Genomic DNA, 14,880 nt, shown 5'->3' with positions numbered 1-14,880 from the left:
GTGTGTCTGTGTTGTATAGTGGTTGTGTTTATGTTATGTATCCAGTGTATCTGTGTTGTAGAGTGGTTGTGTTTATGTTATGTATCCAGTGTGTCTGTGTGTCTGTGTTGTAGAGTGGTTGTGTTTATGTTATGTATCCAGTGTATCTGTGTTGTAGAGTGGTTGTGTTTATGTTATGTATCCAGTGTATCTGTGTTGTAGAGTGGTTGTGTTTATGTTATGTATCCAGTGTGTCTGTGTGTCTGTGTTGTAGAGTGATTGTGTTTATGTTATGTATCCAGTGTATCTGTGTTGTAGAGTGGTTGTGTTTATGTTATGTATCCAGTGTGTCTGTGTGTCTCTGTTGTAGAGTGGTTGTGTTTATGTTATGTATCCAGTGTGTCTGTGTTGTAGAGTGGTTGTGTTTATGTTATGTATCCAGTGTGTCTGTGTTGTAGAGTGGTTGTGTTTATGTTATGTATCCAGTGTATCTGTGTTGTAGAGTGGTTGTGTTTATGTTATGTATCCAGTGTGTCTGTGTTGTAGAGTGGTTGTGTTTATGTTATGTATCCAGTGTGTCTGTGTAGTAGAGTGGTTGTGTTTATGTTATGTATCCAGTGTCTCTGTGTTGTAGAGTGGTTGTGTTTATGTTATGTATCCAGTGTGTCTGTGTGTCTGTGTTGTAGAGTGGTTGTGTTTATGTTATGTATCCAGTGTATCTGTGTTGTAGAGTGGTTGTGTTTATGTTATGTATCCAGTGTGTCTGTGTTGTAGAGTGGTTGTGTTTATGTTATGTATCCAGTGTGTCTGTGTTGTAGAGTGGTTGTGTTTATGTTATGTATCCAGTGTGTCTGTGTTGTAGAGTGGTTGTGTTTATGTTATGTATCCAGTGTGTCTGTGTTGTAGAGTGGTTGTGTTTATGTTATGTATCCAGTGTGTCTGTGTTGTAGAGTGGTTGTGTTTATGTTATGTATCCAGTGTGTCTGTGTTGTAGAGTGGTTGTGTTTATGTTATGTATCCAGTGTGTCTGTGTTGTAGAGTGGTTGTGTTTATGTTATGTATCCAGTGTGTCTGTGTTGTAGAGTGGTTGTGTTTATGTTATGTATCCAGTGTGTCTGTGTTGTAGAGTGGTTGTGTTTATGTTATGTATCCAGTGTGTCTGTGTTGTAGAGTGGTTGTGTTTATGTTATGTATCCAGTGTGTCTGTGTTGTAGAGTGGTTGTGTTTATGTTATGTATCCAGTGTGTCTGTGTTGTAGAGTGGTTGTGTTTATGTTATGTATCCAGTGTGTCTGTGTTGTAGAGTGGTTGTGTTTATGTTATGTATCCAGTGTGTCTGTGTTGTAGAGTGGTTGTGTTTATGTTATGTATCCAGTGTGTCTGTGTTGTAGAGTTGTTGTGTTTATGTTATGTATCCAGTGTGTCTGTGTTGTAGAGTGGTTGTGTTTATGTTATGTATCCAGTGTGTCTGTGTTGTAGAGTGGTTGTTTTATCAGCATGGAGGGTCATTAACCATATTACCCATACTGCCCCTAATGTGCCCTTATAGATGCGTGCACACACACACACACAGGGACATACAGTACACACACTCACATGTATACACACTCCCCCCCCCCTCTCTCTCACACACACACACAGGGGACATACAGTACACACACTCACACGTATACACACTCCCCCCCCCTCTCTCTCACACACACACACACACACACACACACACACACAGGGACATACAGTACACACACTCACATGTATACACACTCCCCCCCCCCCCCCTCACACACACACACAGGGACATACAGTACACACACTCACACGTATACACACTCCCCTTCCCCCCCCCTCACACACACACACAGGGACATACAGTACACACACTCACACACTCACACGTATACACACTCCCCCCCCTCCCTCTCTCACACACACACACAGGGACATACAGTACACACACTCACACACACCCCCCCCCCCCCTCTCTCACACACACACACACAGGGACATACAGTACACACACTCACACCCCCCCCCCCTCTCACACACACACACACAGGGGCATACAGTACACACACTCACACACCCCCCCTCTCTCTCACACACACAAAAAAAATATGATCGTCCTACAGCATATTTCATCATTAGCTCTAAGCAGTTAATCCTCTGCTTCACTGGCTACAGCTCTCTCACCCCATTTCAATAATCTGCATCAGGGTCCTCGGAGTCCACACACACACACACACACACACACACACACACACACACACACACACACACACACACACACACACACACACACACACACACACACACACACACACACACACACACACACACACACACACACACACACAAGCAGGCACATGGGTCCTGTCCTGGCATGACATGTCATGCACACTAAGCAGGAATCCAATGTGCAATATCATGTTATAGAATTTGACCCTCAATTCAATCTCCACAGACAGAGGGAAGAACATGAATAAGTATGATGGCTAGTGTTGTGGAGTACTGGAGATGGGTTGGATGGGGGGGTGACTAAGGGATGAGAAGCCATTCACCGTGAGCACTTACTGGTATGACATTGAGTGTGAAGGAGAGAGGGAGGGAGAGAATGAAGGAGGGATGGAGAGAGAGCATCAGTGTCAGATTGGGTGAGATGGGAGTGTGTGCGGGGTTACGACAGAGAGAGAGAGAGAGAGAGAGAGAGAGAGAGAGAGACAGAGGCAGAGGCAGAGAGGGGGGGTGACAGAGATACAGAAACAGAAAGAGGGGAAGAGAAAGAGAGAGAGAGAGATGGAGGAGGAGGAGAAAAGTCTAAGGAGTAGAAAAAAGAGGACAAGTCTAGAGGTTGACCTTTCCCTTCACAAACAAACATGAACCATTCACCGGCAAATTTACCCGTTTTTCCTTCCCTCCATCTCTCCTGACAACCAGCAACAATCCCCCCCTCTAGCCCATTTGGCCTCCCTTCCACACACACAAACCAAAACCCCTCACGAACACCACGCAGGGCCTCATCAAGCCCACTTCCCGTGTGCGTGTGTGTTTCCAGTTCAAGGTTAGCTGCTCATTGTATTGAGCAGACCACTCTCCCCCATGGGTCTGGGAAGGGGAGGTGTATTAACACCTCAGCAGGAGGCCTCAATCTCAACCCTGCTCTCCTCCCGCTCCACCCCTCCGCCCCTCTCTCTACTGAGCTGTCCGACCAGCCTTGGCCTATAGTGGGGTAACCACTATATCCACCCAGGGAAACCTTACCCTTGTCCTGACACCGAGCGCTGACCGTTAGTAATGGGTTTAACTCTGTCTGCGTCTTCATCTCTCTGTCTACATCCCACATGGTGCCCTATTCCCTTGATAGTGCACTACCCATCAGCTCGAAAGTAGTGCACAATATAGGGAATAGGGTGTTATTTGGGAGACACCTGCTATCTCCAGCCCCAGAACCAAAGCCAGAGGCAGTCTGGGAGAAGAAAGACCTGGACCATATGGAGCCTTTCACTACCACATGGCAGGAGGTGTTCTAAAAGTCTTGGAGGGGGGGGGGGGGGGGGGGGGGGTCTGTCCAATGAGGCATGAAGAGAAGGGGTGGAGAAAGAGGAGGGAGGAGAGAAAGAGGGATGGTGAGAGAAAGAGAGAGAGAGAGAGAGAGAGCCCATTAGGCAAAGAAGTCAGATCCACGTCCAATCTGGATAGATTTTGGATTGAGATGTCAAGTCAACTGACGTCAATTCAACTTGACAACAACCCAAGCGTGAAACCCTGTGTATTTTGGGGGGTCGGAACCTGAGTTAAATGGAGACGTTGATGCAACGTGGTTACGTTGATAAGGAACGATTAAATAACTTGGGAAACAATGTTGGATCAACTCATTTTTTGGAAGAATATCTGGGAGAAGGATGTCACAGAGGGATTTACAGTACTGTATGTAGGAGAAATACATAGAGGACTAGCCCCTGACATAAACAGGGGAACAGAGAAACCATGCCAGTCACACCACCCTGGGCTTACAGTAACCACAAGCCCTGTGAAAGTCCCGGGAAATGTCTTTACCCCGACCACACTCGTCCCTCCATCCAAAAGAGGATGAAGGGACATGAGAGAGAGAAAGAGAGGGAGAGAGAGAGAAGGAGCATGGTGCTAAACAGGGAAGGACAAACCACATCTGGTCTGGGGCATAGCAGCACAATAGCGTGGGGGAAACGGGCAGGGATACAGGACAGAGTCTACGCTGCACTTTAACAGTTCTGAAGCGCTGTGTCCTACGGCTGCTTTTATGCTGAGATATACATGTAGTGGTATGAAACACAACTCTGACTCTTTATGTCAGAAGGGACTTTGGAAGGTGTGTGTGTGTGTGTGTGTGTGTGTGTGTGTGTGTGTGTGTGTGTGTGTGTGTGTGTGTGTGTGTGTGTGTGTGTGTGTGTGTGTGTGTGTGTGTGTGTGTGTGTGTGTGTGTGTGTGTGTGTGTGTGTGTGTGTGTGGTGTGTGTGTGTGTGTGTGTGTGTGTGTGTGTGTGTGTGTGTACATGTGTTTGTGCACGAGAGACCATTGCAAGAGACCATAGTAAGCGACCGTTGCATACTTGAAATCCCGATCCATTATTCCTGTGTGTACAGTGCGTTATACTCAACCACGGTCATAAAACAATTTCACAGCCTTTAATTCAGTCAGTGAATGAACTCCTGCTCATGCAGCTCAGAGTATATAACCAAACAGGACCACAAGGTAGGCTTCATGATGTCATAAACAAGGGCCAATAAATGCTAACAGTTATGCTACGCACATCAGCAGAGGAAACTACATGAACCCACCCACCGTTATCCGTCATGCTAACATTGACTCAGTGTGACGTGATAAGTCAGTGCTGTGATAAGTAACAGTCAGAGTGGTGGAGGAGGGTGGAGAGCCAGTACTGTATAAATCACTGTCCATTAGGCAGGGCTGTAAACACACTGATGAACGGCCATGGGAGCAGAATCTTTATTGTCCTGTTTGGTTTTACCAGCACTGACATCATCTAACAGTCTAGTCAATATGGGGGCTGATTGTAAAAGAGGGGGTTCTGGAAAGGGTCATGTGGTATGAGAGGGTAATATTGTTTGTGTGTGTGAGCGTGTGTGCGTGTTCTGTGCACACATTCAGCACATGTGTGTATCTGACTACTACTCCCACAGCAATACCTAGACTACAGACTACAAAGTCATCCAGTAGGCTATTGGCTATATAGACTACAGAACCACTTGAAGAGGGCCCACTCCAAACAGCCACTCTCTCTCTCTGCTCTCTCTATCTCTCTCTCCCCCTCTTTCTCTCTCTCCCCCTCTTTAAATCTATCTCTCTCTCTCTCTCTCTCCCCCCTCTTTATATCGGTCTTTCCCTCTGTCTCTCTCTCTCTCTCCCTCTGCTCTCTCCCTTTGTCTCTGCTGTGCTCCAGCTCTCTGAGGAGGGAGAGGCTGAGGCTGTTCAGGCTGAATCGAGGGCTCGTCTGATGGGCCGTGTTCTGAGACGTGACTGGGCCGTGCTGCTACCCACTTACTGTATCCTCAGCCTGTCTGACTTAACACAGCCTAGCTGGATTACTCCCACACTGACACAGGGATAACAACAACAACAATAACAACAAGGCTAAGGGGAATCCTGCCTGTTGACTAAGTTCTTGTAAACTTCTTGGAGGAGAGCTCTTGAGGAGTGGAGGAAAAAATGACTTTTTTCCCCTGTCCATCTCTTTCACACACACAAAGAAATGATATTATAATAATAAAAAGCGCATTCAAATTTTGAAGATGGGGTTTGGAGTTTTGGCTGGCTTACAAGTAACATTCTCGGAAATACATTACCAATTACCATGATGCAAATCGCTGTTCTGTTTTGCTTCCTTCTCCCTCTCTTTCTATCACTCTTCCAGCACCACTCTGTCCTCTCCTTCTCTCAGCACCACTCTCTCCTCTCCTCTCCTCTCCTCTCCTCTCCTCTCCTCTCCTCTCCTCTCCTCTCCTCTCTGAGCACCACTCTCTCCTCTCCTTCTCTCAGCACCACTCTCTCCTCTCCTCCTCTAAGCACCACTCTCTCCTCTCCTTCTCTCAGCTCCACTCTCTCCTCTCCTTCTCTCAGCACCACTCTCTCCTCTCCTTCTCTAAGCACCACTCTCTCCTCTCCTTCTCTCAGCTCCACTCTCTCCTCTCCTTCTCTCTGCTCCACTCTCTCCTCTCCTCCTCTAAGCACCACTCTCTCCTCTCCTTCTCTCAGCTCCACTCTCTCCTCTCCTTCTCTCTGCTCCACTCTCTCCTCTCCTTCTCTCAGCTCCTCTCTCCTCTCCTTCTCTCAGCACCATTCTCTCCATCTGCTTCCTTCTCTGAGCACCACTCTCTCCTCTCCTTCTCTCTCCTCCCCTCTCCTCTCTCAGCACAACTCTCTCCTCTCCTTCTCTCAGCTCCACTCTGTCCTCTCCTTCTCTCAGCACCACTCTCTCCTCTCCTCTCCTCTCCTCTCCTCTCCTCTCTGAGCACCACTCTCTCCTCTCCTTCTCTCAGCACCACTCTCTCCTCTCCTCCTCTAAGCACCACTCTCTCCTCTCCTTCTCTCAGCTCCACTCTCTCCTCTCCTTCTCTCAGCACCACTCTCTCCTCTCCTTCTCTAAGCACCACTCTCTCCTCTCCTTCTCTCAGCTCCACTCTCTCCTCTCCTTCTCTCTGCTCCACTCTCTCCTCTCCTCCTCTAAGCACCACTCTCTCCTCTCCTTCTCTCAGCTCCACTCTCTCCTCTCCTTCTCTCTGCTCCACTCTCTCCTCTCCTTCTCTCAGCTCCTCTCTCCTCTCCTTCTCTCAGCACCATTCTCTCCATCTGCTTCCTTCTCTGAGCACCACTCTCTCCTCTCCTTCTCTCTCCTCCCCTCTCCTCTCTCAGCACAACTCTCTCCTCTCCTTCTCTCAGCTCCACTCTCTCCTCTCCTTCTCTCAGCACCATTCTCTCCATCTGCTTCCTTCTCTCAGCTCCACTCGCTCCTCTCCTTCTCTCAGCACCACTCGCTCCTCTCCTTCTCTCAGCACCACTCTCTCCTCTCCTTCTCTCTGCTCCACTCTCTCCTCTCCTTCTCTCAGCTCCACTCTCTCCATCTGCTTCCTTCTCTCAGCACCACTCTCTCTTCTCCTTCCTTCTCTCTGTAATACTATTGTCCTCAGAGCCAGGAGCGGCTAGTTGGCTTGGTCCAGGATTAGTCTCAGTCATGGCTGTGTGTATGCACACACCCCTGTCAGCACATCAGAGAAGAGAGAGAAGCAGAGCAGCAGGCCCAGAGCCCCCCAGCACCGCATCATCCAATTACCCCAGGACAGGGCTCCCTGAGAGGGGGGCGTTGGGGGCAGCAGGGGCCCAGGCTGGGGCTCCGACACACTGCACCAGGCCTATCCACCCACGCTACAGTCACACACTTCAAAACACTGTCTCTAACGGTTGATCTGTTTATGGCAGTTACTTCTTTAGTTTTTTGTACAATGGGGAATGTCGTATGGTTTGTATCATTTTAGAGACTATTTCAGCGTTGTGGACAAAAATGATATTGTAGCAGCTACAGTGAACAGTAGATTATACAGGACCATGGATCAGGAGGGACGTCCAGAGGCACCAGAAAGGCCTCTATTAATAAAACCCCTGAGGGGGTCTCGAGATCCTCTCTCCCTGACACACACACACACACACACTCACACTGCCCCTCCTCCACCTCTCCCTCCTGAAGAGAAAACTCAGTACATTTGTGGAAAATCAATCTCCTCGTATCTCCTAGTAGCCCTCCACAATCCCTTGTGGGAGACCACTGGGAAGTGTAATAGTATCAATGGCCGCCCGCCTACCTTCTTGACGCGCCCGCTCTTGGTGCCCACGAAGGCCAGAGAGTGGTTCTTGTAGACGTAGGCGATGACCGAGGTCATCTTGTCGGTGGAGTCAGAGAAGAGAGGGATGCCCTGCACCATCTCTGACACCCCCAGCGGAGCGTTCATATCCAGGCCACAGAAGTTGTCGTCGATGGTTAAGAGCTGGAGGGAGGGAAAGAGAGAGAGGAGGGAGAGTCATTATTGGACTGTTTCTTATTTCTTGTTGAAGAAGAGCTTGTATTCTGAAGAAGACTATGGCAGATGTTCAGTGAGAGAGACTTACAGTTAGTGCATTTATCTTCAGATATCTAGGTGAGACAACCACATATCTCAGTCGTAGTGAGCACATTTTCCCTCAATAAAGTAGCTATCAAAGTCAGTGCTAGTAGGGGGGGGGGGGTTATTCAATAACACGCCTGATTCATCAACACTATTATCGTCCTTCATCTGCACTAACATTGTTTTCCATGTGTTACAGCTGGGTTGGAGTAAAAACCTGCAAGCACTGCAGCTCCTTCAAGACCAGAATCAACCGTTTCAACAGCTGTAAAGACCAGTAGAATACACAGAGGAATTCATCTCCCCAGTAAGAAGACATGAATGTGAAGGGAGAGAGGTTCATAATGGCCTGACACGGTGTTATTTAGACTGTCTGGGTTTAGTCTCAGTGACACGGTGTTATTTAGACTGTCTGGGTTTAGTCTCAGTGACACGGTGTTATTTAGACTGTCTGGGTTTAGTCTCAGTGACACAGTGTTATTTAGACTGTCTGGGTTTAGTCTCAGTGACACGGTGTTATTTAGACTGTCTGGGTTTAGTCTCAGTGACACGGTGTTATTTAGACTGTCTGGGTTTAGTCTCAGTGACACGGTGTTATTTAGACTGTCTGGGTTTAGTCTCAGTGACACAGTGTTATTTAGACTGTCTGGACATGCAGAGAGGGAGTGAGGGAGAGGTAGAGAGAGAGAGGGAGAGAGATAAAGAGAGAGAGCATGGGAGAGAGAGAAAGAGAGAGCGTGGGAGAGAGAGAAAGAGAGAGGGAGAGAGAGAGAGAGGAGAGGGGGAGATAGAGAGAGAGATGTAAAGAGATAGACAGGAAAAGGGAGAGGGAGAGAGAGAGGAGAGGGGGAGATAGAGAGAGATGTAAAGAGATAGACAGGGAAAGGGAGAGGGAGAGAGAGAGTGGAGAGGGGGAGATAGATAGAAAGAGAGAAAAGAGATAGACAGGGAAAGGGAGAGGGAGAGAGGAGAGGATGAGATAGATAGAAAGAGAGGGATGTAAAGAGATAGACAGGGAAAGGGAGAGGGAGAGAGAGAGAGGAGAGGAGGAGATAGATAGAAAGAGAGAGATGTAAAGAGATAGATAGGGAAAGGGAGAAGGAGAGAGAGAGGAGAGGGGGAGAGAGATGTAAAAAGATAGACAGGGAAAGGGAGAGGGAGAGATGGATGAAGACTGCAGTCAAGTTACAATAGTCCTATGTAATACTGCCAGCGGCTAGTCTGACAGGCAGATCCCAGGCAGATCCCCCCCACAACACCACCAGTGTAAAGCCAAGAGATACCAACAACAGAACAAATATTCAAAGTGAATCGGAGAACAAAACAAAATGAGTCTTCCTTATTTTCACACTGCCACGCCAAATCAGTGTTGCACCTCTAGGGAGGAGAAATAATCGGAAAAACAAGAAACGCTCACTTCGTTTTTCATCTGTTATGCAGCTGTTATGCCTTGGAATTGGACATGCTACTGTGCTTTTGTAATTGCCATATGTGTCAGGTAGCCCAGCCATATGTGTCAGGTAGCCCAGCCATATGTGTCAGGTAACCCAGCCATATGTGTCAGGTAGCCCGGCCATATGTGTCAGGTAGCCCGGCCATATGTGTCAGGTAGCCCGGCCATATGTGTCAGGTAGCCCGGCCATATGTGTCAGGTAGCCCGGCCATATGTGTCAGGTAGCCCGGCCATATGTGTCAGGTAGCCCGGCCATATGTGTCAGGTAGCCCGGCCATATGTGTCAGGTAGCCCGGCCATATGTGTCAGGTAGCCCGGCCATATGTGTCAGGTAGCCCGGCCATATGTGTCAGGTAGCCCAGCCATATGTGTCAGGTAGCCCAGCCATATGTGTCAGGTAGCCCAGCCATATGTGTCAGGTAGCCCAGCCATATGTGTCAGGTAGCCCAGCCATATGTGTCAGGTAGCCCAGCCATATGTGTCAGGTAGCCCAGCCATATGTGTCAGGTAGCCCAGCAGTTAGAGCATTGAGCCAGTAATCAAAAGGTCACTTGTTTGAATCCCTGCGCTGGCAAGGCAGTTAAACCTAATTGCTCCAGGGTCACCATTGATAATGACTGATCCTGGCCATGACCCCATTCTCCAAGGGTGTCTCGGGGAGAGTGGGCTATGCCAAAAAATACATTTCCAATTCACACACGTGTATTAATTCCCACTTGTACATGTGTGAAACAGGACAAATATAAACAACCACCAAATGGTTATTATATGCAGATAGAATGGTGGGTTGAAAAATGGATGACATGCAGTCTGGGGAATGTCTACCTGTCATAAGAAAAGAGAATGCTGTATGGCTTCTGATACCAGAATAATGATGCTAGACAATAGGCGTTATTCCATCTGTATGGACAGATTTCAAACAGTGGGCTTTGGACTGGTGGACAGTCCCATTTCATTAATATGGCGGCAGTGCGCTGTGTTACTGTGAGAATAAAAGCGTGACAGTTGATATTACAGTTGGAGATGTCGTTCTCCTTTCCCGTGATTAAAGGTCCTGAGGTCAGATGTGACAGTTGATATTACAGTTGGAGATGTCGTTCTTCTTTCCCGTGATTAAAGGTCCTGAGGTCAGATGTGACAGTTGATAATACAGTTGGAGATGTCGTTCTCCTTTCCCGTGATTAAAAGTCCTGAGGTCAGATGTGACAGTTGATATTACAGTTGGAGATGTCGTTCTCCTTTCCCGTCATTAAAGGTCCTGAGGTCAGATGTGACAGTTGATATTGCAGTTGGAGATGTTCTCCTTTCCCGTGATTAAAGGTCCTGAGGTCAGATGTAACAGTTGATATTACAGTTGGAGATGTTCTTCTTTCCCGTGAATAAAGGTCCTGAGGTCAGATGTGACAGGTAATATTACAGTTGGAGATGTCGTTCTCCTTTCCCGTGATTAAAGGTCCTGAGGTCAGATGTGACAGTTGATATTACAGTTGGAGATGTCGTTCTCCTTTCCCGTGATTAAAGGTCCTGAGGTCAGATGTGACAGTTGATAATACAGTTGGAGATGTCGTTCTCCTTTCCCGTGATTAAAGGTCCTGAGGTCAGATGTGACAGTTGATAATACAGTTGGAGATGTCGTTCTCCTTTCCCGTGATTAAAGGTCCTGAGGTCAGATGTGACAGTTGATATTACAGTTGGAGATGTCATTCTCCTTTCCCGTGATTAAAGGTCCTGAGGTCAGATGTGACAGTTGATAACACAGTTGGAGATGTCGTTCTCCTTTCCCGTGATTAAAGGTCCTGAGGTCAGATGTGACAGTTGATAATACAGTTGGAGATGTCGTTCTCCTTTCCCGTGATTAAAGGTCCTGAGGTCAGATGTGACAGTTGATATTACAGTTGGAGATGTCGTTCTCCTTTCCCGTGATTAAAGGTCCTGAGGTCAGATGTGACAGTTGATAATACAGTTGGAGATGTTCTCCTTTCCCGTGATTAAAGGTCCTGAGGTCAGATGTGACAGTTGATAATACAGTTGGAGATGTCGTTCTCCTTTCCCGTGATTAAAGGTCCTGAGGTCAGATGTGACAGTTGGAGATGATGTTCTCCTTTCCCGTGATTAAAGGTCCTGAGGTCAGATGTGACAGTTAATATTACAGTTGGAGATGTTGTTGGAGATGTCCTTCTTCTTTCCCGTGATTAAAGGTCCTGAGGTCAGATGTGACAGTTAATATTACAGTTGGAGATGATGTTCTCCTTTCCCGTGATTAAAGGTCCTGAGGTCAGATGTGACAGTTAATATTACAGTTGGAGATGTTGTTGGAGATGTCCTTCTTCTTTCCCGTGATTAAAGGTCCTGAGGTCAGATGTGACAGTTGATATTACAGTTGGAGATGTTCTCCTTTCCCGTGATTAAAGGTCCTGAGGTCAGATGTGACAGTTGATATTACAGTTGGAGATGTTCTCCTTTCCCGTGATTAAAGGTCCTGAGGTCAGATGTGACAGTTGATATTACAGTTGGAGATGTCGTTCTCCTTTCCCGTTATTAAAGGTCCTGAGGTCAGATGTGACAGTTGATAATACAGTTGGAGATGTCGTTCTCCTTTCCCGTGATTAAAGGTCCTGAGGTCAGATGTGACTGTTGATATTACAGTTGGAGATGTTCTCCTTTCCCGTGATTAAAGGTCCTGAGGTCAGATGTGACAGTTGATATTACAGTTGGAGATGTCGTTCTCCTTTCCCGTGATTAAAGGTCCTGAGGTCAGATGTGACAGTTGATATTACAGTTGGAGATGTTCTCCTTTCCCGTGATTAAAGGTCCTGAGGTCAGATGTGACAGTTGATATTACAGTTGGAGATGTTCTCCTTTCCCGTGATTAAAGGTCCTGAGGTCAGATGTGACAGTTGATATTACAGTTGGAGATGTTCTCCTTTCCCGTGATTAAAGGTCCTGAGGTCAGATGTGACAGTTGATATTACAGTTGGAGATGTCGTTCTCCTTTCCCGTGATTAAAGGTCCTGAGGTCAGATGTGACAGTTGATAATACAGTTGGAGATGTCGTTCTCCTTTCCCATGATTAAAGGTCCTGAGGTCAGATGTGACAGTTGATATTACAGTTGGAGATGTCATTCTCCTTTCCCGTGATTAAAGGTCCTGAGGTCAGATGTGACAGTTGATATTACAGTTGGAGATGTCGTTCTCCTTTCCCGTGATTAAAGGTCCTGAGGTCAGATGTGACAGTTGGAGATGTCGTTCTCCTTTCCCGTGATTAAAGGTCCTGAGGTCAGATGTGACAGTTGGAGATGATGTTCTCCTTTCCCGTGATTAAAGGTCCTGAGGTCAGATGTGACAGTTGATATTACAGTTGGAGATGTCGTTCTCCTTTCCCGTGATTAAAGGTCCTGAGGTCAGATGTGACAGTTGATATTACAGTTGGAGATGTTCTCCTTTCCCGTGATTAAAGGTCCTGAGGTCAGATGTGACAGTTGATATTACAGTTGGAGATGTTCTCCTTTCCCGTGATTAAAGGTCCTGAGGTCAGATGTGACAGTTGATATTACAGTTGGAGATGTCGTTCTCCTTTCCCGTGATTGAAGGTCCTGAGGTCAGATGTGACAGTTGATATTACAGTTGGAGATGTCGTTCTCCTTTCCCGTGATTAAAGGTCCTGAGGTCCATGTGACAGTTGATATTACAGTTGGAGATGTTCTCCTTTCCCGTGATTAAAGGTCCTGAGGTCAGATGTGACAGTTGATATTACAGTTGGAGATGTCGTTCTCCTTTCCCGTGATTAAAGGTCCTGAGGTCAGATGTGACAGTTGATATTACAGTTGGAGATGTTCTCCTTTCCCGTGATTAAAGTTCCTGAGGTCAGATGTGACAGTTGATATTACAGTTGGAGATGTAGTTCTCCTTTCCCGTGATTAAAGGTCCTGAGGTCAGATGTAACAGTTGATATTACAGTTGGAGATGTCGTTCTCCTTTCCCGTGATTAAAGGTCCTGAGGTCCATGTGACAGTTGATATTACAGTTGGAGATGTTCTCCTTTCCCGTGATTAAAGGTCCTGAGGTCAGATGTGACAGTTGATATTACAGTTGGAGATGTCGTTCTCCTTTCCCGTGATTAAAGGTCCTGAGGTCAGATGTGACAGTTGATATTACAGTTGGAGATGTTCTCCTTTCCCGTGATTAAAGGTCCTGAGGTCAGATGTGACAGTTGATATTACAGTTGGAGATGTAGTTCTCCTTTCCCGTGATTAAAGGTCCTGAGGTCAGATGTAACAGTTGATATTACAGTTGGAGATGTCGTTCTCCTTTCCCGTGATTAAAGGTCCTGAGGTCAGATGTGACAGTTGATAATACAGTTGGAGATGTCGTTCTCCTTTCCCGTGATTAAAGGTCCTGAGGTCAGATGTAACAGTTGATATTACAGTTGGAGATGTCGTTCTCCTTTCCCGTGATTAAAGGTCCTGAGGTCCATGTGACAGTTGATATTACAGTTGGAGATGTTCTCCTTTCCCGTGATTAAAGGTCCTGAGGTCAGATGTGACAGTTGATATTACAGTTGGAGATGTAGTTCTCCTTTCCCGTGATTAAAGGTCCTGAGGTCAGATGTAACAGTTGATATTACAGTTGGAGATGTCGTTCTCCTTTCCCGTGATTAAAGGTCCTGAGGTCAGATGTGACAGTTGATAATACAGTTGGAGATGTCGTTCTCCTTTCCCGTGATTAAAGGTCCTGAGGTCAGATGTGACAGTTGATAATACAGTTGGAGATGTCGTTCTCCTTTCCCATGATTAGAGGTCCTGAGGTCAGATGTGACAGTTGATATTACAGTTGGAGATGTCGTTCTCCTTTCCCGTGATTAAAGGTCCTGAGGTCAGATGTGACAGTTGATATTACAGTTGGAGATGTCGTTCTCCTTTCCCGTGATTAAAGGTCCTGAGGTCAGATGTGACAGTTGGAGATGTCGTTCTCCTTTCCCGTGATTAAAGGTCCTGAGGTCAGATGTGACAGTTGATATTACAGTTGGAGATGTCGTTCTCCTTTCCCGTGATTAAAGGTCCTGAGGTCAGATGTGACAGTTGATATTACAGTTGGAGATGTCGTTCTCCTTTCCCGTGATTAAAGGTCCTGAGGTCAGATGTGACAGTTGATAATACAGTTGGAGATGTTCTCCTTTCCCGTGATTAAAGGTCCTGAGGTCAGATGTGACAGTTGATATTACAGTTGGAGATGTCGTTCTCCTTTCCCGTGATTAAAGGTCCTGAGGTCAGATGTGACAGTTGATAATACAGTTGGAGAT

At 46.8% G+C, this 14,880-nt stretch overlaps 1 protein-coding gene across 3 annotated transcripts in view; it reads right to left on the bottom strand.

The window, feature by feature from the left end:
• Positions 1–14,880, bottom strand: part of LOC106576477 (plexin-A4) — a 653,820-nt gene that overhangs the window by 562,337 nt on the left and 76,603 nt on the right. For all 3 annotated transcript variants that reach the window (XM_082964056.1, XM_082964054.1, XM_082964055.1), the window contains exon 3: positions 7,829–8,011. In XM_082964056.1, the coding sequence (XP_082820182.1) occupies positions 7,829–8,011 (183 nt within the window). The remainder of the gene's footprint in view (positions 1–7,828; positions 8,012–14,880) is intronic.

The sequence above is a fragment of the Salmo salar genome, chromosome 17 (assembly GCF_965601325.2).
Source record: "Salmo salar chromosome 17, fSalSal1, whole genome shotgun sequence".
NCBI lineage: Eukaryota > Metazoa > Chordata > Actinopteri > Salmoniformes > Salmonidae > Salmo > Salmo salar.
The sequence above is the reverse complement of the archived record's forward strand: the minus strand, read 5'-3'. Positions and strand labels throughout refer to the sequence as shown.